This window comes from Rattus rattus, chromosome 6 (assembly GCF_011064425.1).
Source record: "Rattus rattus isolate New Zealand chromosome 6, Rrattus_CSIRO_v1, whole genome shotgun sequence".
NCBI lineage: Eukaryota > Metazoa > Chordata > Mammalia > Rodentia > Muridae > Rattus > Rattus rattus.
Genome location: NC_046159.1, coordinates 49,906,476 through 49,929,121, shown reverse-complemented (window position 1 = coordinate 49,929,121; position 22,646 = coordinate 49,906,476). Strand labels below are relative to the sequence as shown.

The following is a 22,646-nucleotide window of genomic DNA, read 5'->3' as shown; positions in this document are numbered from 1 at the left end:
AATCTACTCCCATTTTTAGTAGTGAAGGAACAGAGAGACACTGTCACCCTTGGCAGCCGAGGAGTTCTGTTCAGAGACCTGGACTCAGGTAAAGCCAGGATTCATAACATTGACACCGAAAAAGATTTCAGCACTAGCTCATATGAAACAAGTTGGGTCTCGATGGTCTTTTATTATGTCCTTCACACACCAGTGTTAAAGACAAAGGGGTTCAGGAAGATAAAATATACCAACCTGCCAGTGTGGATTTCCCCAAGAGAATCATAAATAAATGTCTTGGTATTAGCCAACACTAGTTTGATGGCTTTTAAGTTACATGCCCCAAAGTTTCCATGAACACTCCCCCACCCCTTTTCTCTTTCCTTTTGACATGTGACTCCAGAGAAGCTGTGGATGAAATTATAATCCAATAAAGTAAAACCAGGAGCCACTGAGGTTACAATGAAGACATAATAGATACCGGAAAGACAGTTTGGGCATAGTGACCCTGGCCATAATTGTGAAATGTCCTTGGTTCTCTTCTGGCTAGTGGCCTGGAGCTCTGAGCTCCTATATATCTTTGGTTAAATGAGCACAGCTGCCCAGACTCTGTATTTGAGGCCATGCCTATAACTCCAGTCCAGACATCAATCCCTTCTGGTGAGTAGCTTTGGAATTCGATCTCTGGATTTTCGTGGTGGAAATGTATCTAGTCCTAACAGCCCATCTCCTAAAGTACTTTAAGGGTTGTTGTGTTTTAAACAGAGAGGGGATATGTTTTCATGGAGGTGTAGTCTGGTGTGGGTAAAGGGGGTGCCTCTGAGGGCCCATGTTGAGGCACCCCTGATGCCTGAGGGACCAGCCACATAAGAATATAGAATAGAGTTTATTCAGGTCATGGGGAAGAGAGAGGAGAGGGGAGAAGAGAGAGAGAGAGAGAGAGAGAGAGAGAGAGAGAGAGAGAAGGAGTAGAGACATGGAGAGAGAGGGAAGCTGTGAAAGGACAGATTGGGGAGCAAGAAGGCAAGAGAGCGGGCTGGAGAGATGGCTCAGCAGTTAAGAGCACTGACTGCTCTTCCAGAGGTCCTGAGTTCAATTCCCAGCAACCACATGGTGGCTCACAACCATCTGTAATGGGATCTGATGCCCTCTTCTGGTGTGTCTGAAGACAGCGACAGTGTACTCACACACATGAAATAAATTCTAAAAAAAAAAAAGAAGGCAAGAGAGCAAGAGAGAGAGGAAGGGGGCAAGCAACCCCTTTTATATGCTGTTGCCAGGAAACTGTGGGGCGGGGCTTAGACAAAATGCTAATGGGGGTCTCTTGAACGGGAAGTTATACAGAAGTTTTGGAAGCCACTGAAGATGAATATTAGGGTTCTCTTGAGGTCCATTACGGGAAATCGATTTCTTCCTGGTCAAAAGAATGGAAACTACCTCTGACTCTGGGTAGAGACGTAAAGACATTATGGGCAGATGCTTATGGAGTCTACGGAGGACCATGCTCTAAAGGCACGCTAGCTTTCTTTTCTCATGTTTCCTGTCTCACCATCACTTTCCGCAGTCAGTAGCTTTTTGTAGGATCCCTGGGTTAGGGGGAGTGTTTAGTTCCACCAACAAAGAGTTGCATGATGGTGGGTAGCAAGCAGGAGGAGGAGCCAAGAGAGGCAGAGTGCTGTCTCTTCCACAGCTGTGGAAGAGTGGGCACCTCGTCCTGGGTGCTACCTTATTCCTTTGCCCTCTAGATTTATTATTTGCACGCAAAAGACCCACTATAAAACTTTTCTTTCTAATACTCTGTTATTTGAATTGCAAAAACAAGGCAATCCCAGACCATAGCATCAAGTAAATGGTAAATATGATAGGGTTACAAAGTGACTTCTGCCCGGGGAATTGATTTGCATGGAGAAGCCTGACAGGACAGAGCAAAGATCAGAGGTGCTTCATCATCAAGTCTTCTAGTCTTACAGTAAAGCAGATGTCATGACATCCTCATAAACTGGAGGAAGACACCCTCCAGCCCGCTTCCAGGAGCCCATCCATAAAATCTTCTCAAAGCGCCCTGAGTCAATTCCCTCCATGAAAGCTGTAGAATATTGCCTGGAGTTTTTGAAAAATGATACGTAGAGGAAGATATTTTCCCAGGACATTTACATTTTTCTATCATTGTGGAAATGCTCTAACTGTGAATTAGAACCGGCTTTCCTCTTTCAGCCATTTCCCACCTGCCTCACCAGTTTGCAGGTTTTCAGGGGTGGAGTGGGGACTTCTCTTCAGTCTTCCCTTTTCCTCCCCGGCTGCCTTTCAAATGCTAATGCTGGCCTTTGGCTGCCTTGCCTTGGGTCTGCTCAATGCAGCCCTTGTCCGCTCTCATTCGGGTCTGTCATCTGCCTTATTTACATGTCTATACCACTTTAACTTTGGGTTTGCTTCTGGGACTTGCGAGTCACCTTTAACTTCGTCTCCTAAGAGCCAATTGTCTTCTAGTAGACACTCAGCAAACCGGCCTAATTTCACTGGCTAACACTGCACACCGCTTAGACCTCTGCCCAAAACTGTGCACGATTCAAATTCTTCTCAGCGCCCTTGCAATTTACGTCGCAGATTTCTCAAGATGCTACAATTTCCTTTTGCCCATCCTGGTCCTGCGATAGAATCACCCGATGTCACTGCAGCTCTATCAATCAGGCTGACACTAAATGTGGAGCGAGACAACCCGGTCCTGCACCCCCCGGTTTCAGTGAGTGTGTTTTGGCAATAACACTCAATGGCAGCTACTATCCGTGCTGCTGTTGTTTGTTTGTTTGTTTGTTTGTTTGGACTGCCCAGTTCATCATCTGAACATACAAATGGCCTCGTGGGTACTTGACAGTGGCTTATAATTGACATAGAAGAAGGGTGCATAGGCGTTGCAGAAGGACTTTGACAATCTCTTTGTCAAGTAAAAAAAAAAAAAATACACCTAGCAGAAGCCATTTATTATTTCTCTTTTATCCTACAACCTCCATAGTAGCCAGGTCTTGGTCCAGCTATTTCTCCTCACTCCATCAACAAGGACCAGATCACACAACTGAGTTAGTTCAACCAACGACACGCAGCAGAGGATCGGGCGATAGCTGCAGGAGTCAGGAAAATATTGGCCTTGCAAGCATGAAGACTGCATTTGATCCTAGGAATCCACATAGAAGCCGAACAAACATGGCAGTACAACTTGTAATCTCTCTCTCTCCCTCTCTCTCTCTCCCTCTCTCTCTCTCTCTCTCTCTCTCTCTCTCTCTCTCTCTCTCTCCACTGCAAAGATGGAACCAAGTAGTTGATCCCTGGGGTTCACTGACCACCCAGACTCACCTAATTGACACACTCCAGGTTCAGTGAGATACCTTGTCTCGAAGGGGGTGGGAGGCAGCTGAGGAACAACATCTGTGTGCTCTCTGGCTTCCACACAGATGCATGCACTCCCACACATACACATATGTATGCACATACACATACAAACATGGATATGCATATACTAAGGTACGACTGGCTGGGCAACGTCACACCAAGGCACTGCATGGTATTCTCTTCCCCAGGTCATGTGACCTGTCCAAGGGGATCCTCACAACACCATACTCATGTACCTTAAAAAAAATGATCACATGAAGTACACTGTTTAGTACATCTTCCCACTTATAATTCCACACACAACTAGTACGTCAAAGGTGCCCGAGATGAAGTCCATTTAACTCGACTCGGGGGTGATATTTCCCAGGCAACCCACTGGTTAGCTTATTATCTGTTGACACCAAGTAGAGGATACCTTGGCATAGGCCAGCTTGACCTCCCTCACAGACTGTTGTCAGGGGCTTGTCAATACCTCCTAAGCCAGCAGCCTGGTATCACTCTAAATGAGAACCACCTGGGGACATTTAACAAACAACACAGCTAGAGTGTGCCCTAGACATTTAGCCAGGGTAGGCCTGGGAAGAGGTCCTGAGTGCAGGACTGAAATGGTCTGCAGGTGCGATGCCTCTAAATAATAATAAATCCGTGTGCCAGAGCCTAATAATAACAGTTGCTGAGTTTGCTGTGTAGAAGCAGCAAACCAGCATGGATTTATTTCCTTTTTACCTCCTTAAATCCATCCTCCCTATTATGATCGTCACTAGTTTACAAGTAAGAAAAGCAAGGCTCCAGGGATAGTGGACGGTTCAGTAGTTAGGAACACATATACTGCTCTTGGAAGGAATCCTGGTTTCCCAGTCTTACCGCGCACAATCACTTTTAACTCCGCCTCCAGGAGATCTGATGCCCTCTTCTGGCCTCAACAGGCACTGCACTCATATGCATTGACCCTCCCCACTCCCCCACCCCCCCATCCCATCCACCACCACCACCAAGCACATTGTCCTTTAACTGTCAGCTGTCAACTTGATTTGGTCTGGGGTTTTCTGAGGGACTCTCAAATGGGGGAGGGGGGTTGTCCAAATTAAATCGTCCTGTGGTCATGTCCGTGAGGGATTTTTCTGAATTAACGATTGATATGAGGAGCCCACTGCGGGCAGCACCAACTGACGTAGGCAGGCCTGGGCTGTGTAAGAAAACTGGTTGAGCATGAGTCAGAGAGTGAACCAGCAGGTACAGCTCCTCCATGGTTCATGTCTCTGAGTTCCCGTCAAAACCTTCTGCCCTGATGAAACTCAATGCTGTATTGTGATGTGAAATATCAGCCAAAGCTGCTTCCTCAAGTTGCTTCTGGTAATGATTTTTTTAGCACAGCCACAGAAATCAAACTAGTACACATATGATTAGAAATAATTTTAATTAATTATTGACTGCAGTGTCACCTCCTCCTCTCCTCCCAGTCCTCCTTCACCCATGTCCCCTCTTCTCTCCATCTACTCCCCGTCCCTTTCTCTTAAAAAAGGGGGAAGCCTCCAACGGATATCAACCAGCCATGGTGTATCAAGTTGGAGTAAGACTAGAAACACCTTCTCCTACTGAGGCTGTACTAAGCAGCCCAGTAGGAAGAAAGGATCCCGAAGGCAGGCAACAGAGTCAGAGGCAGCCCTTGCTCCCGCTGTTAGGAGTCCCTCATGAAGACTAATGCTGTGGTTTGCCCTGGAGTTATCTGTATTTTGATGCTTATTCCACTGCCCCAAGGATGGCTGCCTACTCAGGACTCAGGTGACTTCACCAGAACCTCCTCCCCATTTAATTTGTAAAATACAGGTGTGGGCAGGAACAGGATAGAAAGAGGCCTGTCATTGGCTGAGAAGGAAGGATGGGCGGGAGAAGAGTTTGAAGGAAGAGGAGGAGACGGGCGTGGAGGAGGAGGAGAGAGAATAGCTGGTAGACAACATGGAAGGTGATGTTAAGATTCCGCTCTGTGTATTTACAGGTTGTTTTTAATGTTCTTAAGGAATGGAAGGTACTGGGCTTTGTATGTTTAGGTGGGCAATTATTATCTTACCAATTGATGTGTGTTCTTTCTTGTGTAGATTTAAGTGTAATGGAGTGTGGGGCAGCTGGTCTGGGCCACCACGAAGTGATGTGTTTCTGGCATGGAAACCTGCCTTGGGCTCTAGATAGGTAGAGAGATTGCTGACAGCTCAGAGAGAGGCCTTCGACAGTGTGATATGGGATGGAGCAAAGCGGGCAAGAGGCTTTGTTGACTGAGAATTAAGATATTCAGCAGATATCTTGGGGCACTGAGGTGCCGGACCAAGTGGTGGATAAAAGACTGTTTTATTTTTTATATTTTTACAACAACAGACTAAACTACCCCACTGTAGGCTATGTGCAGAGGGCCTAAGTCAGTCCCATGCATGCTCCCTGGTTTGTGGTTCATTCAGTCTCTGTAAGCCCCTATGGGCCCAGGTTACTTGATTCTGTAGGTTTTCTTGTGGTATCCTTCTCTCTGGCCCCTGCAATCCTTCCTCCCGCTCTTTTGCAGGATTCCTCAAACTCCTTAAGGTTGGACAACCATGGGCACAGAGTGTCTCAAGTCTTCTAGAAATTCGAGGCCTTCTGACTTTTGTATCCACGTCTGGTGATACATGCTCCTGAAGTACATGTCTTTCAATCCCCAATCTGGAGCACAAAGTTGTGAAGATTAAAGGAAGCAAACACTTTGTAAAGGTTACCATTCCTTGTAACTTTAAGCTTCTCAGATCCTATTTTTAATGATGGTTCTTAAACGCTCTAACCTTCCTTATAACCCACCACCCACCAGAGGTAGTGGAAAAGAAAGGATACGGGGGAAGCGGACCTATTTAGAAAGGTTCTTTGGAGCAACTCTCATCTGTGTTGTCTGGAAATCGGCAGTTCAGTTCACAGGTCAGCAGGCAGTGGCAGCTCAAGCCACTCGCAAACACTTCACATATACACCAGCCGTCCAGTTAGGTAGAGTCAGGTTAGCAGAGACAGCCAGGCTTTAGCCTCAGCTCGAGTCAGTGGGAGCGACCAGGAGGAACACCCGAAGTTCTTGGCTGTGCCTCTCTCTCAGGGAAGCAAGGGAGACCCACAAGCATTGCACAGCTAGCTGTACCAGCAAGCCAGGCTCTGTCTCTGTCACTCCGTGGAGTCCTATTTATACCTTCCAAACACCAGGTGTCCTCCACGTGCCTTGCCTCAGCACATGCATCCAGTCAGCCCGGGTCTGTGGAAGTGGCAGTGAACTGCAGCACGCGACCAGAAGTTTTTTGGTGCATTTCTCTCCACGACATCCTGACAAATTAAGCTCAACTACATAACAGAAGGCAGACAAGTGCATGCATGCCATTAGCAAAGAATCTTTCATCATGTGTCCCTTCACATGCTTGCTTTAGCAGAACATCCTCTCTCCCGTGTCTGCTTCAGCAAAACCTTAGCCTTCACACCTGTGTCCACTTTAAGGAAAAGCTCCTTCACACATTTGCCCCAGCAAAACATCATCCAACCGTCTTTCCAAAGACCCCTTAAGTTTCTACTTCAATTCCTTGTCAACTTGATGGGATTTAGGCCACTCTAGAAACACATGTGTGGATATGTCTACAGGGGCATTTCCAAAAAGGTTTAACTGAAGAAAGATTTGGCCTGAATGTGAGTGGAATCCCAAACTGAATAAAAGTAAGAAAGCTGTTTGAATATTTTGTAGAGAGAATTTTGGTTTCTTAAAAAAACAAACAAACAAACAAAAACAGAAGTATATAGGAATGTTTTTTTGTTTTAATCCCAGGTGTAGGATATGGGGCTGCTTTTAATTGTCCAAAGAAGCTAACGATAATTTGCCTCAGGCCCTAGCAGGAGCATGATTTTGCCAGCTGCAGATACTTTCTGCAAGTGTGTGACATTTAGAGTTTTAGAGGCTCTTGAAAGGGCTTATAAATGCTAGATCAGTCCCTCTCAGGGCAGCTGCTTGTGGTAGTGATGATGGCTACTGGCTGCTAGCTGCTGGCTACTGGCTGCTGTTGTTGTTTTGTTTGTTGCAATTCGTCAAGTGATCATGTACAAAGAGAGGAGGAGAAGAAATTGGATATCTGAAATTGGATATCCTGACAGCAAAGATCAAACTTGCCCCAAGCAACTAGATATCCCTAATCAGCAGGAAGAAGTCTAATGATATCAATGCCCCTTTCCCCTCTAGCCTTCATTCTACACTACCTAGTGTTGGGACCTTGGAAGAGTGAAATAGGATTGGACAAGGGTGGGAAAAAGGAACCCACAAAGTAGCCAAAACTGGTTGCAGTATCTCTCTTTCCCACTGCGGATACAATGTGACCAGTCACCACCTCATGCTTCTACCTACCCAGCTGTGGTAAAATGTATCCTCAGACTGTCAAACAAAACAGTCCCTTCCTTTCTTAATTTGTTTTTTGTCAGAAATCTTGTCAGAGCTGATGAGATAACTAACACACCCTGAAAGGAGCTGCACTGGGTCATACCCACACAGACTCAACCTTAGCATGCCACCTACACTAACTGGTGTTCCTTAACGTTCTGTAATTCTTAGGTTTGTTGGCCATCAGTGAGCTCATCCATGAGTTCTAAAATGCAGTGAGACCCATGATAACCTCTAAGACCAGTGTGAGGAAGAATTTTGCTTCTAAGTGGGACTAAAGTGCTAACCTGCTACATACAGGATTTCAGCAGATCTCAGATCCCAGCCAATCCCCCAGGCTACCAGAATGCATCCCCGTACCCCAGCCCCCAATAGCTCCTGAAACTAGAATTATCTTCGGGGGACACCAAGCACTTGCCCCTTCAGAAGATAAGGAGATAGTACACAGCATGCACTTGCCGGCAGCTGCAAGGGTATTCTCCGTACATCCCCAGTCATCCTAAAAGCTGTCCCCAAGTTCCCTCACTGGAGGATTGAAATCTTCCCCAGTAGGAGCCTAGACTTCCTCCCAGACTCAGAAGTGTAGGATGAAGCCTCACAGCCTTTTCAGGCCCCAGATGTCATTTGGAAGGGTTTGACTGCCACCTTGTGGTCACTAGGTACACATGTCTACAGTGAGCAATGCTTAATTCAGCATTTTTTTTTTTTTTTTTTTGCAGGGGTGGGGGTAAGAATGATGACCTCATCTTTTGACATGCCTAGAGGGAAGTGGCTCTCGAGCGTTCTGGCAACATTCCATGCTTGAGGGAGGTTGGAATGTTTTGTTGTTAGTGGTGTTTTTTGAGACAGAGTCTCACGACGGTGTTTCTAGACGGGTTTAACTGAGCTATGAAGCCCACACCTGAAAGTGGGCAGTACCATTCCATGGACTTAGGCCCTGGGCTGAGTAAAGGGGAGAAAGCAAGCTTAGTGCCAGTCCTCATCATGTGGGGTTGCTAACTGAGGACACAGTGTGACAGCTGCCTCAGACACCTACTGCCATGACTTCAGCCATGATGGACTGTCTCCTTGAACTCTGGGCCAAAATAAATCTTTGCGGTTTCCTTCCTTAAGTTGCCTTTGTAGGATATTTTGACACAGTAATGAGGAAAGTGACTAATGTAGCAATCACACCTGAGCTGACTGACAGACTCCTGTTGAAAAACATTTTTCTATTTTCTCTGCGTTCAAAGAAAACTACTTGATAATTAATTGTAAGAAACCTAAGGACATCTTTCCCAAAGCTCTATGGTCTCCATTAACTTTGCCCTCCCTCCCTCTTTACAAAGAAACCCCTCCCTCCACCTCTCTGTGGCTGGCTGAGTGGCTTTGGGTACATTTCTTACCCTCTCTACTCTCTGTTTAAATTTATAGGAGAATTACTTTTTTGACTTTAGAAAGATTGTAGGAATGGGGAATTAACTGATAATACTCAACAGAACCCAAGCACGACCCCCAACACTTGAAATAAGAATTGTTCTTACTCTTAACTGTCTATAGTGTGAAGTTCATGGTGTTATATATAAATGCTTCCTTTTTAAAATAAAAAGAATAAAAATAAAAGCATAAATAAATAAATAAATATCTACCTTTAACCAAGACTCTAAAATCAAACTTCCGGTTGGCCAGAAGCTGATGGGAGAATGGAACCAGCCGTGCTCTGCCCTCCCCTGGCTGTGCACTGTGCCTCACCTTCTCCCTGCAGACAGGTTCTCAGCCTCCAGGTTGTGGAGGATGCTGGTGGATTCTAGCAACATGTTCTCCTAAAAACTGCCCCCATGTGAAGAGAACTGCCCTGCCCAAGGTTCCCTCTTCTCCCCTTCTATGGCCCCATCATGGATGGCTTCACCTCTTGTATCCATTGCGATGTCTCTAAAAGATCCAATGTACCACAATGTCCCTAAAGATGTCCCTCCGCTAAACTCCAGGTTATGCTTTCCCCTGCCCGGAACCCGGCCTTTTGTGGACCTCAGGCTTCTTCACCTATACTGATTATCCTCCCTCAATAAACCACCAGCTTGTAACCCTTCATTCCAGAGTCTGTTATCCAGAGAACTTGACCTAAGATATCTGTGCCACCTGCTCTCAAATAACATGAGTTACACTGTCCAAGGGAAAGCCAGGCCTTTACTCCTTTGTATAGATCCATTCAGTGATCCATGCCTCATCAGAATGAAAAGCCTTGCCAACTACCTGTGGTGTTATCCGTTAAGTAACTTCGGACTCTCCGCTATCACACCAACTAGTGTCTGGTCCTCAAACTCAACACATAGGCCCTGCCTCGAGACTTTTGCATTTGCCCTTCTGTGGTTTGGCTGTGTTCTCTGTCAGATCATCTTCCTACCTCCATCCCTCAGCCCCTTCTAGTCTTCTAGATTCACCCGTCACCTCCTCGACGAGAACCCTATACTTAAGCCTGCAAGTCTCCACTTACGTCCACTTTCTTACTTTGGCTTTCCCCGTGACAGTACCAGCATTTGGAACACTGTGCTTTCCTGTGTCAATGTTGCTCAATGCCCATCTTCACTACCAAAACCTAAATTCCTTGTAACTAAGCTGTTTTCCCAGAGGCCACTGAGAGTAACTGGTTGACAGCAGTGGCTGGCTCTGTGTGTTGACTGCATGAGCAATCAAAGGAGCACTGCTGAATGACAAGGCCTGGAGCCTTCAGGGCGTCACTTAATAGCAGCTAATTTACGTTATTATTACTACTACTACTACTATTATTATTATTTATACATCATACAGCTTTCTGCCTGCATGTATGCCTGAAGGCCAGAAGAGGGCACCAGATCTCATTACAGATGGTTGAGAGCCACCATGTGGTTGCTGGAAATTGAACTCAGGACCTCTGGAAGGGCGGACAGTGCTCTTAACCTCTGAGCCATCTCTCTGGCCCCTAACTTACTTTTTTTTTTTTTAAATGATTTCTTTTTAAGACAGCATTTTTCTGTGTAGTCCTAGCTGTCCTGGAACTCACTCTGTAGACCAAGCTGTCCTCAAACGCACAGTGAGTTTCCTGCTTCTGTCTCCTGAGTGTTGAGATTAAATGTATGCACCACTGCCATCACCACCACCCATCTAATGATTTTGTTGTATGTGCATTGGTGTTTTGCTTGCATGTATGTATGTCTGTGTGAGGGTGTTGGGTCCCCTGGGATTGGAATTACAGATAGTTGTCAGCTGCTATGTGGGTGCTTAGAATTGAACCTGGGTCCTCTGGAAGAGCAGACTGTGCTTTAACCACTCACTGAACGATCTCTCCAGCCCCTGACTTTCTCTTGAACACAGAAGCCATTGTCCTCCTAATTTTTTTTTTTTGATGAGGTTTGTGCAGGGCCACATTTGTGGAAAGCATCATACAACTGCTAAATAAATGTAAGGTATAATTTTTGATTGCACTGAACCCTTCATCAGTGAGCTAATTATTTTTTTAATCATGTGCAAGCTACCAGATTATTTTTAAAGCAGGAATGTGACATTCAGACACAGAAAACCCTGAAGATGTTCAGATATTTAAATGAAATATAGAAAACTTTATTTCAAAGCTATGTCCAAAATGTACAATGAAAGGCGTCCCCTTACAGTCTTAATAAAAAGGGCCATGTCTACACTTTAAATTTTACAACAATTTGAAGATCTTCTGCTCCCACAAAAAAGTCTGATAAAAAGTTAATCTCATCAATTAAAAATTTAAATGACTGTCTTTATATAAAGTATATTCTAAATGCAAAATATTCAGATACAGTTTCCAGGAGAGACTGTTCTCAGTTTCTGGAATCCTCGGTGGTCTGTGAACACAGGCCCCTGTGATGCTTGCAATGAGGTAGGAGGACGACGGTTTTCCAGAAGCAGTCTTTGGATGGTTATCTTCGGATGACCCGGGCAAAAGGATCTTTCCAAGCCCCCTCCTGTGGAGCACCCCCCCACACACCTAGTATTCTGCACCTAGAACAGCGGCAAACATGCCATGCAACAATTCCTCATGTTACAGTTTTTTTCCAAACAATTTTACGACCCAAAGAGAAGTCCCGCCTACGGAGGGTCACTATTTCCTTTAAAGATAATAAATAAACTCTGCAGTCTTTGAACAAATCCTGAAAGGAAACGGCAGCAAGCTTCCGAGGAGGCGTTGGTTACCAATATTTTATTTTGTAGGTCACTCCTCTAAAATTTAAAAATAAAGTCCTTGGCTGGGATTTGCTAAGTGCACTGTAGAAATTAAAAGTAGCTTCTAAATGAGATGCCTCGAACGTTAACAAGACTCAAGCATCATCCCACTGTACAACAGAATAAACCCAGGAGCTGTACGCTCAGCAGTCGGTTAAAGCCAGTGCAGGGAAGCCTGCATCACACATCCTGTTTACTCTGTGCCACTTTCTTAGGGCTTTTGTTTTGATTGGGTAATTCACAGGTCTACTGTGTTTTTAAGCTCTTACTTTAAAAAAACAAAAACAAACAAACAGAGAAAGAGTCTTCTCTTCATGCGGCGACTTGGCAGTTTTTACAAAGGCTAGGGTTACCTTCATCCTGCCGGACGTGGATACCCACAGCTGTCCATGCTTACAAACGCTTGCCTGACGGAAACTAAGACTTCCTGGCAAGTCAGCACGAATGCTCTCCATGGCTGGAGGGTCAGTGGAGATGGTACTGCAGAATGTTCCGGTGGGTTCTTATCAACATTGCCATTACATACATGATCCAAATGAGATACAGAAACACAAATTAATAAATACAAAAGCATGATTTTCTTTCAGGCTCTTGATGCACGTAAGCTGGAGTTGACTAAACACTGGTCTATAGCACACTCCTATAGCTTGGTCTTGATAGTCACAGGCTTAGACTGGTGTGTGTGTGTGTGTGCGTGTGTGCATCGCGTGAGAGAGAGAGAGAGAGAGAGAGAGAGAGAGAGAGAGAGAGAGAGAGAGAGAGAGTATGTAGAGTTTGCTGGGATTAAACCCCACCCGACCCCTACAACCATATTTATGAACATACAATGGTAAACAATAGCCCTGAGTTTACCAAGTAGGTAAACATCAAGCTGTGACACTGGAATTACGACCACTTACAGTTAACAAACACACTTATCAGTTCTGAAGCCACCGACGGTGACAACTTTGGTGTCCCAACTGGAAAGCTCAGCTACACCAATGGGCATCTGCCCAGCTCTAAACTATAAAAGTAACATTTTCTTTTTCAGTGCAAAAATACTGCTGATAAATAGCCAGGACACGAGAGACATGGGGGAGACTTAAAGTACCCTGAAGGTGCGCTTTCACACGCAAAGGTGATTCTGTAGACATGTGGTCATACTCATCTGTAAGCTGAGTGCTCAGCTGGCTGAGGCAAGGGGATCATGAGTTCAAGACCAGCCTGAGCTACGTTCAGAAGTAAAAAGTCCGTGAATCATCTTACAGTAGGATATGAGAGGTTGTTCTGCTCCTTTGATTGTGCGTCTGGCTGTGGGAGTGTCCAACACTCTGGTGAACAACCTGGGCATTTCTATAGTTCATCGTGGTTCCTCTTCGATGGCCACTGCGGGTGCTGCAGTACATGTTCTGCAGCCTGCAGGACAAGGTACATGAATTCCTCTACGTCGAAAGAGTAGTTGGTAAACTTCGGGTGCTCCCCCAGAGTTGGATGGTGCCCCTGCAGAAACAAACCAGAACAGAATGCCAAAGTCACCGAGGGCGTGTCTTTTCTATAGACAAAACATCGTCTTACTTTGACTAAAGCGACTATTTCAACATGGGCTGGCAAGCTGGGACCACAGAGGTCCCAGTGATCGTTTCAGCTCTGCAAACCATCTGCGCTCAGTCACAGATGCTCTGCCAAGGAAATGCATAAGCAAGCCCAGACAGTATGCAGGCAAATGTGGTGGTTCCCAATAAAACTTTATTTACAAAAACAATTGGTGGGCCAGATTTGTACCATTAGAGCTACTGTTTGCCGATGGCTGCTATGTATAAACTGATGTAAGCTGCCTTAACCACACTGCGGTTTCCTCTAATTTGCAAATATAAAATAAACCTTTTCAGGAAGCAAACAGAGAACATCTTTGAGGCTCAGCGATGGCTTGCATTTTAATAACTGGACTCCAAACCACTTGACTGAATGTTACCTTATCTTGAGGAAACACTTTGCTGGGCTTCTGCCAGGTAATGTAGTAGACGCCTCTGAGCCTGGCCAGGTCTAAGTAACAGCGCTCATCCTCACAGTTGTACCTAAGAACACAAGGGTGTCGCACACGACGTGAGGCTTTTGTCCTGGGGGTTGCCTAGTGTGTAACATTCTAGGGGGAAAAACATCCACTCCCCAAATATGGTCTTACTAAAGGTTTTGTAAATAACAAACAAGAGAGAGATAACTTCACACACATTCTCAGGGCTAGAAGGCAGCACGCTGTGGTAGTACTGGCCCAGCATGAATAAGGCCCAGGGCACGAGAGCAGCACAAAAACAAGTTTAAATTAATATTCTCAATACCTTGTCTTTATTTTTAAAGACCAGAGTAAGAGGGAGGAGTCAGTACCTTATTCAATAGGTCCTATCGCCTGTGAATCGAAGACTGTCTTGTAAGATATTATCTTTACATACATGGAAAATGTATGTCACCTCCCTGTGTGCAGGGAGGTAATGCATTCAAGGTTAAGCAGCTGGTTAAGGAAGGAAGCAAAAATCCCACCCCAGGTCTGCTGGGCTCCAGTATCTTACCTACCCCCCCACCATTTCTCCTTTCGTCCATCCTTCCTCTCTAGGGCAAAAGAATTAAGACAGAATTCACAATTGCCTTCTACCTCAGGAACAGCTTGAAAATGTTGGGCCAAGTATGAGAAGTTTGTAACAACCTTTCCGTGGATAGTCTCCTATGGATTCATCCCCCTCCCCCATCTCTGCCTCAGACACACTGGGTAAGCAATCCTTTGGAGATAGGGCCTCTGCTCTCCCTGCCTACGCCACCCTGCTCTCTCTCAGTATAGGAATTATACTGACTGGAGGGAGGGAGGTGATCATGGTTGAGAGGCAGTGGTGAACTCCGAGTTGGGAAACCACAGAATCACATCCTGAGAAAGGCGAGAGGCGGCACTGAGGCTGTAAGGAGAGGGTGCTGGCAGACCTCAGACCTTTTAGCTCGAGGTTGCTTTTCTTTCCAGACACCACCATGATGTAGCTTTTTGGTAGTACATTAGGGTTTCTAATGCCCAGGCTGAGCCTCGTAACTCAGAACCTGCCTCCCATACTCACAGCTCGAATACAGCGGCCCAGTCTGGAAGGAAAAGTAAGTGGGTAAGGCCAGCTCCGTGCATGCCAATAAATATGTCCGTGTTGTGCGTGATCCTTAGCTGATCTAAAAACCCGAGTTCTCTGCAATATGGGGACAACACAAGAAAGATGGGATGAAGGGAGTTAGTCCATGATCCACAGAGACAGTATTTATACACTTGTGTCACACTCCACACCCACACTGTTGTGACAACCTCAATAGTAGTTAGTAATTCATTCCTTGATAACGTAACAAGCTCTCTAAGCACAAACTACTATGTTTTTCAAAGGAACATATAATAAGAAAATAATGACACATGATATCAACACAATTACAAATATAGATACCCAAATAAAAGGTGTCATTCAAATACAGGCAGATAATACTGTAGGGCAAAGCTCCTAGGCCCCACTCTCCTCTCTTCCTGGAAAGGGGAAGTGAACAAGTGCTGACAAGATATGAGGATATTCCAAGCTGAAAACTACTTCCTTCTGTGTCAGTGGAAGAAGCCACCACAGCACAGCATACTGTGTCAAACAGAGGAACTTTGCATCTTCAGAGCATGGCTGCCTGTGTAAGGTGAGAGGAAGCCAGTGGAGCATAACAGCTGGCCCTAACTGAGTGACTGTCTGACAGCTTCGTATTTCTCCATCCCCGGCATGAGAGGCACACTGTCCACCATACTGGGATCCCAGCCGCAAAGCCCAGGGGCCTCATGATCATTCTTTTTTAAATATGATTTATTTAATGTATGTGAGTACACTGTCACTGTCTTCAGACACAGGAGAAGAGGGCAGCGGATCCCATTACAGAGGGTTGTGAGCCACCATGTGGTTGCTGGGAATTGAACTCAGGACCTCTGGAAGAGTAGTCAGAGTTCTTAACCGCTGAGCCATCTCTCCAGCCCTCATAATCACATTCTTACGGATTCATCCTGTTAGAAACTAGGGGCTCACGAGTGAGCGGCAGCACAGCACGCCCAAGCTTATGTAGATACGGGAAGTGCATCTATGGCAGGTACCCCTCTGCGGTGCATGCGTGCGTGCGTACGTGCGTAATATAGGAAAAAGACTATCAAGAGTCATACATTGGATCATAGGTGGATGAGGGATAGAGAGAAAACTTCACTTTTTCTTTGTGTTATTTTGTGAGAGCTTTCTTCTTGAATTTTTAGGATTAGATCTATTCATTTTATTTGACGTACATGTTTGGCCTGCATGTGTGTCTTTGTACCATGTGTGTGTTTGGTGCCCCCAGAGGTAGAAGAGGGCATTGGAGCCTTCGTTAGTGTAATAAACAGCTGCTCCACCACCATGTGGATGCTGGGAACCAAGCCTGTGCTCTCCAGCCCGCTTTGCTCTTCCTTATAATGCTAAGCTACAAGGAGCATCTACTCCTGCACAGAGCCATTGCAGTGTGACTGTTCTCAAACCAACAGGACGAGCCATCGGGGAGAGGCATATTCTTTCTTTCTTTCCTCCTCCTCTCTCTCTCTCTCCTTCCTTCCTTCCTTCCTTCCTTCTTTCTTTTATATTTTTCTTTTTAGAGACAAGGATTAACTGTGTAACCCAAGCTGCCCTGGAACTCGCTCTGTAGACCAGGCTGAGCTTAAACCCCCAGATATCAGCCTCCCGAGTGCTGGGATTGAAGGTATGCACCCCCATTGCCTGGCAGCATATTCTCTTTCCAAGCCTTTTGGGTCCACCAGAATTTAAAAAGAAATGTAAATATTTTGTAAGTTTTTTTTTAATCCATGACTTTCAAAGCTGAAGCCCATTACCTATTAGCTAACAGGGTACATTAGGTCATATATATATGTGTGTGTGTGTGTGTGTGTGTGTGTGTGTGTGTGTGTGTGTGTGTATACACATTTATACTTTATACTATATATATATATATATATGAGTATAAATGTATATGTGTGTGTGCATGTAAAAATTTAATACTAGGTACAAATTCAGAAATTTCAAACAGAAATCTGGATTCATTATTTCTCCGGAATAATTAGATTGTACCAGGAGACCTCAGAAAGTCCAGCAGCTCCCTGAACTCCTCGTCTGTCATCCCTGTTTTGTTTTTATAACTGTCCTCTGAGTGTCACTTCTTGGTCTACAAGAGTCAGTGCTCCCACTGCCCACCAGCGAGTGGTTCAGTCTAAAAGTGAGAGGCCCCGGCTTACCTGTACTTGTAATCAACCACCCGGACTTCAAATGTGGATACTGTTTTCAGGGCATTTACCAGCTGGAAAAGAAGAACACACAGAATGATTCTTCCTTCTTTTCTGCTTTCCTTTAGGAATCCTAAAGTTCACTTTTTAGTTTTGTTTTTATGTGTGTGTTCATAGAGTGCCCACCTGTACAGAGGACAACTTCACATGTTGCTTCTCAGAAATACTTTCTGCCTCACTTGCCCTGGAGCCAGCCACAACCACACTTGCCGTGTGTGTGTGTGTGTGTGTCTGTGTGTGTGTGTGTGTGTGTGTGTGTGTGTGTGTGTGTGTGTGTGTGTGTGTGTGTGTGTGTGTGTGTGTGTGTGAGTATGTGTGTGCATGTGTGTCAATATGCATGCATGTATGTGAGTGTGTGTTGTGAGTATGTGTATGCATGTATATGTATGTGTGTGAGTATATGTGTGTGCATGTGTGTGCATGTGTGTGAGTGTGTGTGTGTGTGTGTTACATGTCAGTGTGGCTGTGTAAACATGTGCTTGCAGGTGTGCATATATTTGGAGGTCCAAGGTCAACACCAGGTGTCTTTCCTCCATGGTTCTTAGTCTGTTCTTTCTGAGACAAGAAGCTCCAGTTTACGTAGACTGGTTAGTCAGTGAGCTTTGGAGATTCCTCCCTCTCTGCTGCCCACCCCACTTTCCATCCCCATGCTGGAGAACGCCACCATCCTTGGCTTTGTACGTGGGTTCGAGTCCTCAAGCCTGCACAGCAGGTACTTTGCCAGTTGAGCCATTTTAGTCCCTTCCTTTTAGTATTCTGAGACAGACTCTCACTGAACCCGAAGCTCACTGTTTTGAGTAGACCGTCTGGCCAATGAGCTCCCAGGATCTGCAAGTTGCTGTTCCCCAATACTGGGGTTATACACACATGCAGCCATGCCCGGCTTCTAAGTCAGTGCTGGAGATTTGAACTTAGATCCTCTTGCTTTTACAACAACAAGTCTCCTTACCCAGTGAGCCATCTCCCCAACTCCTAACATTTGTTAATTTTTGGTGGATAAAAGATTTGTAAGCATTACATATCATTTATGCCTATCATTTAGACCTTATTTAAATTCCAATGCTGAGCGACCGTACCTCTTGAATTCCTCACCCTGTTTCTTAGCATTTCAGAGCACCTGGTGCTTTGAGGACAAGGGGATACAGTGCCCCTGACACTACGTTGACCTGGCTCTTTCCATCCACTGTCTCACTTCAAACAGACCACTCAGACCTCAGGCCCCATCCTTTGAGAATATTCCTCTCTATGAACTCTCTCACATCACTCTTGGCTCTGGCAGGCAGGAAGTAACAGCAGCACCACAACTCTGAGTCCCTCACAGCACTGTCACCTGACACTCACAGGTTGCATCTGTACCTGGTGGCCCTTCACAACCACAGCAGCAACCTCAGTGGCTACAAAATGCCTTGATCTAGGCCTGGTTCAATCCCTGACAGAGACAGAGAGAGAAGGAGAGAAGAAGGGAGGGAGAGAACCATACCCTGCACTGCTGACCACACACTCTTAAGCAGTGCCCCCAAATCACTGAAAGCAACCGAATTGCTGATCCCGTTTTATACACATGATGCACAACTGCACAACACACGTGTGGTCAAAAGACAGAATTGTTTCTCTACAGCCACTTTTTCCCCAGGAAAGCACTGATTAGGTAGCTCGATCCCTTTCATCTTATGAGGTAGACTATATCAAAGAAATCGCATGCGCCTGCAAGTCCCAGAATGTGTCCTTTCTCTAATCTCCAGCCATAAAGCAGTATCTCAACAAACCTTGTACTAGCTAAGTTTGCAGCAACCATCATTTAACCAGACCGCCTGGGAGCCAGGCCAGACTCCTGGCACTCAGGAGGCTGGGGCAGTAGGATTGAGAGTTCAAGACCAGCTGGCCTACATGATGAATTCAAGGTGAGCCTGGGCTATACACACCTGAGTCTTATTGTCCATTCGCTGGTCAAAGTACCATTGCCCTTGTTGTACATACCCTTTGCAACCCATTTCCTGTCTTAAAGGACAAGCAGCATGTTCTTGGGCCTGCCCTTGGGAGCAACATTTGTACAGTCTGCCCATGGATTCTGAAGACATCAGGCCTGCACCATAGCTGGGCCTTTCCCTGGAATTTCTTCCCACTGGTTTGGTGCTATTCCCTGGCCTGCCCTCTCCTGATCGCCTGGACTCGTAGGCACACCCAACCTCCTCTTGCATCTCGCTGCCGTGAGAGGGCTAACTGTCAAGAGCAGCCTCACTATCTGGGCTCCCGTGATTATATGCTCAGTATGAGGCTGGGTGCAATGTATGATTTTGTGCTGCTGAAATAAACTGAATGGCCAGGAGCAGTTTCCGAGATATTCGCCCACTCTTTCAGTTGTATGTGTTGCCGGATGCTACGGAAATACCAGGTAACACCAATCATCTCTCCAAAGGCAGGTTTGCATGTTGTTACCAGTTTGCCTGGAGGGAGAATTTTCACCCTTCTGCTGCAGTCCAGACAAGACATGTTTTGTTTGGCTTTGGTTTTGCCCGTATTCTATCTAGAGCTCATGGAGGTGAACATTTACAATAGAGCAGATCTGGATGGGGTGGGAGTTTGGAGAAGCTAAAAGCCAGTAGTTGCAATAGGCTTAAGCTATTGTGTACCTGTAGAAATGAATAGTTTCAAATAAAAACTTCTACTGCAATATGAAACACACACACACACACACAGAGAGAGAGAGAGAGAGAGAGAGAGAGAGAGAGAGAGAGAGAGAGAGAGAGAGAGAGAGCGCACACATTAACTAAGGAAGGCAAAGTCACTACCAAAAGTTCATACCAAAACACTAACCTCATTTTGGTTCAGGATTTTCCGGTATTCTGTGCTGCGTGCAAGAATGGTAACTCGAATTTTCCCATCCTGTGATCAAAATGAAAAGTAGGAATAATATTGGATATGCTAAGACCAAAAAAAAAAAACAAACAAAAAAAACAAAAAAACAAAACAAAACAAAAAAACCCAAAAAACAACAACCAAATCTCACATGCAATTTCCCAGAGAGGTGAAACTCACTAAGGAGACACAGAAACTATTAGCCAGACTCCTTAACCATTATCCATTATCTCAGGAAATTATATATCTACTTTACAAGAAAATACATCTATACAATGAATTAATACTCAGCTGTACACAGGGACAAAACATGTCCTATTGCAGTATGGAGAGAAATGCAAGGCACTAAGTTAACATAAGACAGGGGCATGTTCTCCCTCAGATACAGAAGCTAAAGTTGCTGAAGGGGTGCACAAGAAAATACTGAGAATATGATAGATTAGTAGACATGGACCCTGGGGAGGAGAGAAAGGGGGTGGTCACTAGATACACATTACAGATATAGGAGAATTGAGGTTTGCGGTCAAAGTCACTGTAGTTTTAATAGACTTGCCAATAATATACTAGTTCTAAGGAAGCTAAGAGAAAAGGTTTAGAATACTCTCACAACAAAGACATAATTGATATTTGAGGTAACACAAGTGCTTTGATAATTACACTGTGTCCTGTGTCAAACTATAACACCGCACCCTAGAGATGTGTACAATTATTGTATGTTGATGAGGAATACAAATAAGTGTATCCACTTTAGCCATGGAAGGCAACACCTGCTCATTCCACTACTACTACTTTGTTGGTTGGTGAGGTGGATTGTTTTTAGCAGGGGTTACATGAGTTCAATGGGAGAAGACAGGAAGACATGGTAAAGAAATAGACAACCGACAAGGAGGATAAGGGGTATTCTTACAGCACCCTTTAGCTTATCTTTGGTGGCTACTGGCTACTGAATTCAGAGCACTACAGGTTCAGCAACGTTGTCATAGCAAACACTGCCTCCTCCTTATTTGTTTTTCTACGAAGATGGCATCGGAGATGACTACTCAGGTCTACCTCAGAACCCGTAGCATATCCATTACCTTGGGTCCCTCTTGAGAGATGTTCAGCCTGTGCAGCACGTGCTGGGAGAAGGCCCTGAATAACCCAGTGTTCTGACAGCCAGAGATCTAAAACGAAAGCACCAGTTCACGTGACAGCAAATACTCCCACACTGGGATTTCAGATGACCCCGAGAAACACAAGGATGTCTTAGATGCTTACCAGAGGTGTGTTATAGAACAGCCCGTACCGCATGCGGGGCAGCAACGAAAACACAGCTTCTTTAAAACACACCTAAGAAGAGAGACCATTTAGAAGATAGCAAAATAAGGAGAGCGGCTCCCTGCATGGGACAGCACAGCACGGTGTGCACCCTTCACAGGAGAGACAGCAGAGTAAGGGGTGTGCCCTTCATATGGTAGATGACACCACAGTAAGGAGAGCACCCTTCAAGCCAAAACAGCAGTCCTCATTTTACAAAGTAAACCTTTCCAAGGTTTATTTACAAGAATTCTAGCTATAAAACAAACAAACCACCACCACAACAAAACACCACCAAGAAGTCAGTATCAATGATAACAGCCAAGAGAAACTTAAATATTCACTATATGAGTTAGTCACTGGCACTTGACAGTCATTTAAAGATATTTCACTAGGTTTCCAGTACCTTTTTGGAATCGTAGGTTTTCAAATGTATGACGTCATAGTCAGTAAATGCTTTCCAGGTATCAGAGAAGAGGTCACCGTATCCATAAGAGCTCTGAAGGTAGAAACAAGAAGTTAGTGCCACAAGAGGATACTTAAGAGGACCCATACATATGACACCATTTATACACACAATAATATCATCACTGAGCAGTCCATCGCAGTATGTAGATTGTACTTGGAAGGAAATTTCAAAGTGAGAAATTGGCTGGAAAACTTATACATCAAATGAATATTCTCTCGTTGAATAATGAAGCATTCACATTCACATTAATAATGTCACTACTTACATCACATTATACAACAACCTGTAATGCTGACAATGTTGGGTATGTGAGCCGAGGCACTGTTCTAAGGACTATAGATTACCATTTCATCAAACTACTCTGCAGTTCTAATGAGCTAGCTCATGTCCTCATCCTTGATTTATACACAAGCAAACTGTATGTAAATTCAGATAGTTTGTCTGAATGGTAGAACTAATGAGTCATAGTACTGGGGTCAAGCCGTGTCTGTGGTCTCAGACTTCATGCCCATATACTCCATGACAGCTGTTTCTCGGTGGGAACCTGTCCCAGTGTATTTATCAGATTCCTCTCCTCCCTGGAAGGTAGAAGGTAATTAGGAACTCTGTTAGGTAAAGGGAGAGGCTTGGTCCATTTTTAAACGATGTGACTCAGACTGAAGAATTCAGCCCAGAGACCAAAGAAGTACAAGTCATAGGGGTACATTCAAAATCTG

At 45.0% G+C, this 22,646-nt stretch overlaps 1 protein-coding gene across 1 annotated transcript in view; it reads right to left on the bottom strand.

Moving 5' to 3' along the window:
- Positions 1–12,789: 12,789 nt before the first annotated feature.
- Positions 12,790–22,646, bottom strand: part of Eogt (EGF domain specific O-linked N-acetylglucosamine transferase) — a 29,499-nt gene continuing 19,642 nt past the window's right edge. Inside the window, exons 10-17 of the mRNA XM_032906043.1 lie at positions 21,868–21,960; positions 21,423–21,494; positions 21,242–21,328; positions 20,124–20,192; positions 17,262–17,323; positions 15,064–15,183; positions 13,941–14,043; positions 12,790–13,468 (exon numbers count right to left, since the gene is read on the bottom strand). Coding sequence (XP_032761934.1) covers positions 13,322–13,468; positions 13,941–14,043; positions 15,064–15,183; positions 17,262–17,323; positions 20,124–20,192; positions 21,242–21,328; positions 21,423–21,494; positions 21,868–21,960 — 753 coding nt within the window. The 3' untranslated portion in view covers positions 12,790–13,321. The remainder of the gene's footprint in view (positions 13,469–13,940; positions 14,044–15,063; positions 15,184–17,261; positions 17,324–20,123; positions 20,193–21,241; positions 21,329–21,422; positions 21,495–21,867; positions 21,961–22,646) is intronic.